Genomic DNA, 7,568 nt, shown 5'->3' with positions numbered 1-7,568 from the left:
ATACCCAAAAATATCCAAAAATGGGAATCCGTTATTTTTTCCTGTGAAGGGGAAAAGCTTTCTTGGTAATTGGGTTGTTTAGCAACAAACTCATCCTTATGGTTGGTGAAAAGAGCGGAAAAAATGGCCTGCAAAACATACCCTATTTTTTTGCCTTTTTAGGTGACTATATATAGGCAAAGGTAAAGGAGCAAACAAATTTTAACCTTAAAAACATAATATGTGTTCCCAAAACGTTTGGATCAGTTTGCTGCTTTATTTTAATAGAGGCAATATTAGAACTAAACTTTAGACATGTAGAAAATAAAATAATAATTATTATAAAATAATATTTGTCACAGATCCAGCAACTCAAGTGGCAGGTTTGTTGTTGTTGTTGTTGTTGTCATAGACAACCTGTTCCTTTGCCAGTTAGGCCCTCTATATACAAGAACCTGTTTAGCCGAAAATCTGAAACAGGTTCTTATTTTCTAAAATCTATAAAACATTCTGTACACTTGGACAAAAGGACTTCAAAATTCATGTGGTCAGTGCCTCAGTCCTTCTTTCCATAGTGATCATATATAAATAATAATTTGGTATGCAGATTTTATATAAGGAATAAGCTATAAATACCCATAGCTACCCTTTTTTCCCAGAAAATGAGAAGAAGCTAAATAGCCTAAATTTGTCCTAAGAACCATTTATGTAAGAACCTGTTTAGGCTAACTTGGGAAACCGCAGGTTCTTTGTTGTGGGTTTTTACTGTATAGGCCCATCTTAAGTTTTCAGGTAGCTAATCAAAAGACAGAATTCACTTAATGCTTGCAGAGTCAGCCAGGTTTAAAAATAAATTATTCTAATGCACAATACTAACTTGTTCAGAGATAAGGACTTGAATGAGATTTATGGTAATAAACCTCTGAAGAAACAAGTTGAATCCTGAATTGAAGTGTTGGTTTCAATGTTATATAGAAACAGCTGTCTAAATAACGTGGTTGAAAAGTTTTTAATGGTCGAGAAGTAAAAAAAAAATACAAGAAAGGCTGCTGAAAGTAGATATCAAGGTGACGTGATAGTACTTGAGTATTCCCTGCTGGCAATTATTCAGGGGATTCCCCCTGGAAAATGTTACTTTTAAGGGGACCCCAATGAGTGTATTTTTAGTGCAGTGTGAGTTACTGGGGAACGAATTTTAGGCACGATGACAGCATCTTCGTTTACCCAAGTATACATTATTTTATAATTGTATCTTTGAACAAACAAATGTGTTGAGAAAATGCAACGTGGAAAAATTATTTTCTGTGATTTTTCTCGTTGCCTGAGCTTCAGGGAAACCTGTGACTTGTATAACCATTACCTTCATCCATCTTTATCGCTATTATAGCCTTCACATTTGTTGTTGTTGGTGCTTTTTTTTTTTTTTAAGAATATTTACTTCTTACAGATTTGCATTAAATCGGTCTGTGATTGTCATCATTTTTTTTTAGTCCATACCAGCACCAGCTATAATTCTTTAACTGTAATTTTTGTCGTGACTTGCACTTTTGAAGTACCAGAGACATGTCTGCCGGACGAGTGAATTGGAGTTAACAAAAAAAAGACCACAATTATTTGGACTGATAGTCAAGGCAGCAAGTTCAGAAAATTGTGAGCACGTAGCACCCTCACCACACAAAAGGTTTAACTTCAGATAACGATGGAGAAATAGGTTCATAATTGCCAAGGAAGTTGAGGTAGCAAATTGTGGGCTTGTAGAGTCGCTAACATGATTTTTGAGGGGGGTGGGGGTCTTTTGAATTGGTAAAATTGAGAATGTTCAGACAAGACACAAAGTAATATTGATTCATATATAATTTATTTTAAAATTTCCATAATATCATGCTTATATTTTCTTGTTTACTGATATATATACAGACATTCAAGAACTCATTAACAATAATCAATAATAGTATTATTGATGCCTTCAGTAAGCACTGGGCAGCTAATGAAAAGCAACAGCTGCATTGCTTTGAGAAGTTGTCTACTTTTTTCTGTATCTATTGAAGTACTCTACTCAAACTAGCTTCCTACTTCACATTTTGTTGAACCTGGTGCATGATAATTTCTAAGCACTTTAGTTTGATCATAGTTATTAGAGGAGACTGGTTATGAAAGACAACAAACATCAAATATAAAAACAACGGTGCTATAGTTTAATTATGTTGGAAGCTCCCTGAAGGTGCACAATCCTTTGTGTTCTGTTTGGCAAATTGTGACGGAATAAATTAATGCACCGTTATTGGTCAATAAGATCAAAATGCTAGGAATGCTCTTGAACATTGTGCACCGTTAGGTTCACAAAAACATATGACAAAGGAGTCTGAAGGGTTTAATAACCATTCCAATCTGTTAACGATTGTTTGATGAACTAAGAGACCTACATCAAATCGTTACCCTGTAAGTGACTGAATGACAATGTTAAGGTTACATGAATTGATCTGATCTAAGTTTTGTTGATGCTGAACAGAGAGCTTTCGAATGATTTCAGTAGACTTCCTGTTTTTGCCCTATTAAGATTTCTTAAACACTTCCTTGCAACTCTTGTTTAAAATTATTATAACAGAGCACGATACTGAGTTTAAGAACATTACATCTATTCAATAATTTATAATAATAATTACATTTCTACTTGCATGAACTTTCTCTTATAGCCTTCTCCTACAATATTAATATTACCTGACACTTCTATTAATCTCTTTCCCATTTTGACCTTTCTTCTTGCATTTAAAAGGTCAAAAAATCACTGCTCTTAATTTCTAACTACTCATAAATTGATCCAAATTCTACACAGTTCCATCTTACGGTGATATTACATGAGATGATTCGCAACGACGATTTTTAGCACAACACAGCGTTGCAACATAATTTGTTGCGACATTGTTGTGAATAATTACAACAGTGTTCCAACATTTCAATGCTGTGTTCGCTGAAAATTGTCGTTGCAAATCGTCCCGACTGTTACAAATTGTGTCATTATTATTTTGTTGTATCTTGTAATCAAATAAATGTCATGTTCCAAGGTTCAGCATGAACACCATAGAGAGAAAATCTTCATAGCCTATCGTTATCCAGCCATTCATATTAAAATCACGGCTTCTGAAGGAATTCGTCAGAATCTATAATAAACATGGTGGTTTCAAAAGTACAAATTTGTCAAAATCTTTAGAACTGAATGCTACCACAGGTTAAGACACCACACCAAACAAAACACAAACTAAGTCAATAATACAAAATAAATTAATCTTTACTATTAATTTACCCTTGGCAGTTTAATAAGAGAAAGGCTAGTAGTCTGCTACACAGCTGTTTTTAGTTTCGTCACGCAATGCTCCTTCCCACCAGTTAGTGGCGAGGATCATTGCGTGACGACACTAAAAACAGCTGTGTAGCAGACTAAAAGGCTAGTGGAGTGGAGCAAATATCTGAAACAAATAAATTCTACAAATACTTTGACACAACGAGGTTAAGCTAGTATCCCAATCAATATTGCCTATTACAAGCAAGGACAAAAAGTTAAACATGGGCGCACTGAGAAACAAATCTAGCTAGGATATGGTGGTCAGACGAAGACTTGAATTCAAGGACTCCAGATGACAACAAGTCCACTTTTCTACATGGCCACTTTACCCTCTAATGATTATATCACAATGATATCTGTTTAACAACAGATCACATGCCATCATGTACATTGTATAAAATTAATAGGCATTACTGACACCAGGGCTGAGTTGTTCAAAGCCGGGTTAAGATAACCCAGGGTTAGTGAGAGATTTGAATTCAAATTTGAAAGCTTAAAAAGCATTTCAGTTTTAATTCTTTTTGTCTACAAGTTGATGATTGAAAGCTCTAAATATAACAGAGAAAATTATCCGAGAAAATGCTTTCGAACACAAGAAAGAGAAACCCGGGTTAAATTTAACCCCGGGTTAAGCTCTAATCGGCCTTGGAACAACTTGGCCCAGAAGTATAAGATTATTATAAGAAGCTCTGCTGACAGCATGTTTTCGTACCTGTAGCACAACACAGCACTGTATAAAGTCATCAAACAAGATAGCACCCATACCACTTTTATCAAACTTTGTAATAAGCATTGTGTACATTTTGTCCGATAGCCTGTAACCTGCAAGTCAAAAACGGTTTTTTTCTTATTAGGTAGGAACTTTAACTCTTATTATTGTCTGCCCTTTCAGCATAGTTTTCACTCCAGTGTGTGTTTTGGCATTTATGTTGTTGTCCTTCATGTAAGTTGGCTTTGCCAAGAAAGAAGAAGAAAAATTTTGGGGACATAAACAAACCAACTATGTTATTGTCAGCAGTATAAATGAATTTGCACATTCTAAAAACCAGGCCAGAAGGACAAATTTTGGAACAAGACGGATCAAAATTTATTTTGAATAATTTGGATAGTTCTTGTCAAGCAATCCAATGTTCCAGTTTTGCTTCAGGTGCTGCTTTACTAGTATTTTTAACTGGCTTAAATTGATGCATGGAATTAACATGTTTTCTAAGCTGACTGGGTTTCTGCTAATTTCTTAACATGAGTCAAGTGCTTACTATAATTCAAGAGACTTCAAGAAAAATATTTACAATGTATTTTTTTTTAAAAAAAGAAAAAAACACTGGATAACTTACCAAAGTTTGTAAGGGCTACAAATGTTTTAGAAAAAGAAAAATATATGAGAAATTAAAACTGAGGATTAAATATATTACCAGGTAATACTGATAACTGTCAGAACAAAATAGAACTAATAAGGGTTACTATAATCAAGACAAAGGCCCCTTTAAATGATAGATTTTCCACTACCCTTTCTCAATGATACTTCAACTCCCCCTGCCCCGCCCCCCGCCAAAGCTGAGACCCCCTCCCCTTGGAATTTCTTATCCTTTGTGTGGGGGGTATGGACATTTTCTGGAATTACATGACAAAATGTTATTTGGTTTAAACTAACTAAACAGCTGGCTTCTAGAAAGTTGAGGTATATGGCCACTTTTAAATTTCAAGATAAAAAATTATTTAAATTATTAATTCTGTAGGGGTCATGTTTAAAGAGCTATCAAATGATTAACAAAATTTCAGTTTTATACCAATACCTGTTTTCAGTTCATGTCTATCAATTGTTCCAGAATTGTCTGTATCATAACTCCTGAATGTTTTCTGCCAGTCGGTCACATACTGCCACAAGGCATAGAATTCATTAAACTCAATTGTGCCTGAGTTATCACGATCAAACATGCCTGGAAAAGAGAAAATTGTTTATCTTAGTTTTTGATGCGACAAAGATCAATTAGAGATTGTTGCATAAAAATGTTCCAAAAAACATACCAATCATGAGACGTATAGTCTCTGGATTAAAAGGTGTCCATGATCCTGTCAAGACAAAATTAATATCAACAATTACTTCTATCACCTAGAAATCTATGGGCTGCAGCTAGCACTACTTATTGGCATATGAAATTTCTCAGACCGGTTTAGTGGCTAATTCTCCCTGTTACAGGTGCTACCACTGATGGACTATCAAAATAAAAACTGATGCCCCAGCCAAAAGGTGATTAGTGACTAAACTAGTTACAGCTATCGCTAAGTGCCAACTAGCAAAGATTTTACCTATACCCGTGTACTGTTGAATTTGTTTAGAAATGTCATGAAATACAGTAACTGATGAAAAATAGAGTGAACTTAATTTGATTGCACTGAAAATAGTACAAACTTAAGGCAAGGGGCACACATACACCAACCCATGGCCGAGCCAGTACCTCACGCATGTGCACAGCTATATCACGTGGGCAGTGGCAGCCATGGACACCTGTTTTGCCAGCTGTTTGGGGCTCATCAGCATGGCATAGCCGTCAGTCAGTTACCAGGGAAAACCCATGTATAAAAGACCCTTTCCTGCCGAGGTGAGTCCTTTCAGTGCCAGCTCCACACAATACATGTGGGAGCTGTTGGCAGGGAACCGCATGGCAGTTCTCCCACGACATGCGCGGGGAAGGCAGATCATGGGTTTGGTGTATGTGTGCTCCTTGCTTTAATTTGTCTTTTGAAAATAATGAACTAAACTGTTCTACTGCATAAAGAATTTGAAATTCCGACTTTACACAGCAAATTTTTCAGGATATTGAAGTTCGTGTTTTTGTCCACAGTTGCGCACAAGTCATTTTGCGTAAAATTTAGTGGTCTTATAAGCAACCTTAAAATCCTCGAAAAATCATTTAAGTCCGTGAACATTCAACGTTCAGACTTATATTTGGTTTCTGTTTAAAGCTAAAAAAAAATTTATGGTGCGTCAATGAAGCCTTCCAAATTATTTTGATTCAAAGACACAAAAAATTTGCTGGGTTATTATTTTTCTTAGCGGCATGCAATAAAAAATTCCAGCGCGCAAAAAAAATGTGACAGAGATTGTCTAGGATGGAAATGATCGACCCGACGATTGGTTGAAGACCGGATAAACATGGCACTCACAAACACGCACACAGCTCGTGGATTCTCTGATCTGCATCACGTGTTTGCTCGAAAACAATGCATTCTCTGTTCTGCATTACATCATGGTTGCCTTACATTACTCTATGTTACATCGATTCAAAGATTTTTTCTGCCCCTGGAACCATCATGCAGGGCTCTATTAGGCTGCCGCCTTGCAGCATCGCATGTTTGTGAGGCTGCTCGTTGGCAATTAACAGAATGATATCTATAGATCCAAGCTCTTTAACGAGGAAATCCTTAGAATAGTGACATGCATGGGTGGTGAGACGCTAAGAGCAGGGCTGGGAACTGTGTTGTTCCAGAAAACAACTCAGCTTTACTTCCGTTAGTAAAATGGAAGTTGTCTTTGTTTGCTCCCCTAAGAAAGTCCACTCTTTTGTTGGAAGATTTAGAATGATATGCAATTAATGGGACCTCAGTCTAAGAAAACAGCCCTCATTTTGTGAAGCCAGCACTGGTTTCCCCACGAAATGACTTTTGAGAAACAACCACAGAAATTCCATAATGATGATGTGTCACGACTCAGATCTGGGTAATGCTTCTGATTGGTTGAAAATTTGCTTCATCCATTTAGAAGCACTGCCTAGCTCTGGGTAGTGATGCATCATCAGTATGAAATTTCTGCCGTCATTTTATGTGAAAACCATTGGTTGCGTCAAAAAATGTCGGCTGTTTTCTCAGGCTATCTGAGAGATATCTTATCATTAAAAGAACATCAGTTAATCATTGGTCCCTGCCATTTGTAATCATTTACTGTCCCTCTCTATGAAGTGGACATGTCTCTGAGTTGGTTAAGAATTTAAAATACTGTAAAATTCTGAAAATAAGCCCCTCCACGTGTATAAGCCCCTCCAAATACAAGCCCCCCAGACTGGTAATGCAAAAAACCTTCGGTTACATCGCCCCTCCAAATATAAGCCCCCGGGGGCTTGTACTTGGAAAATTGCCCTCAAATACAAAGTGAAACAAAGCAAAAATGGTAAATTTACTTCCAAATAAAAGGCTAGCCCATTCAATTTTGAAACGCAAATTTCCCTCCGAATATAAGCCCCTCCAAACATAA

General features: G+C 36.4%; 1 protein-coding gene across 1 annotated transcript in view; it reads right to left on the bottom strand.

The window, feature by feature from the left end:
• Nucleotides 1–1,820: 1,820 nt before the first annotated feature.
• The window catches only part of LOC140928267 (programmed cell death protein 6-like), an 8,288-nt gene continuing 2,540 nt past the window's right edge, over nt 1,821–7,568 (bottom strand). The window contains exons 3-7 of the mRNA XM_073378002.1: nt 5,345–5,389; nt 5,113–5,256; nt 4,654–4,668; nt 4,032–4,141; nt 1,821–3,137 (exon numbers count right to left, since the gene is read on the bottom strand). Coding sequence (XP_073234103.1) covers nt 3,030–3,137; nt 4,032–4,141; nt 4,654–4,668; nt 5,113–5,256; nt 5,345–5,389 — 422 coding nt within the window. The 3' untranslated portion in view covers nt 1,821–3,029. The remainder of the gene's footprint in view (nt 3,138–4,031; nt 4,142–4,653; nt 4,669–5,112; nt 5,257–5,344; nt 5,390–7,568) is intronic.

This window comes from Porites lutea, chromosome 2 (assembly GCF_958299795.1).
Source record: "Porites lutea chromosome 2, jaPorLute2.1, whole genome shotgun sequence".
NCBI classification, from domain to species: Eukaryota; Metazoa; Cnidaria; class Anthozoa; order Scleractinia; family Poritidae; genus Porites; species Porites lutea.
The sequence above is the reverse complement of the archived record's forward strand: the minus strand, read 5'-3'. Positions and strand labels throughout refer to the sequence as shown.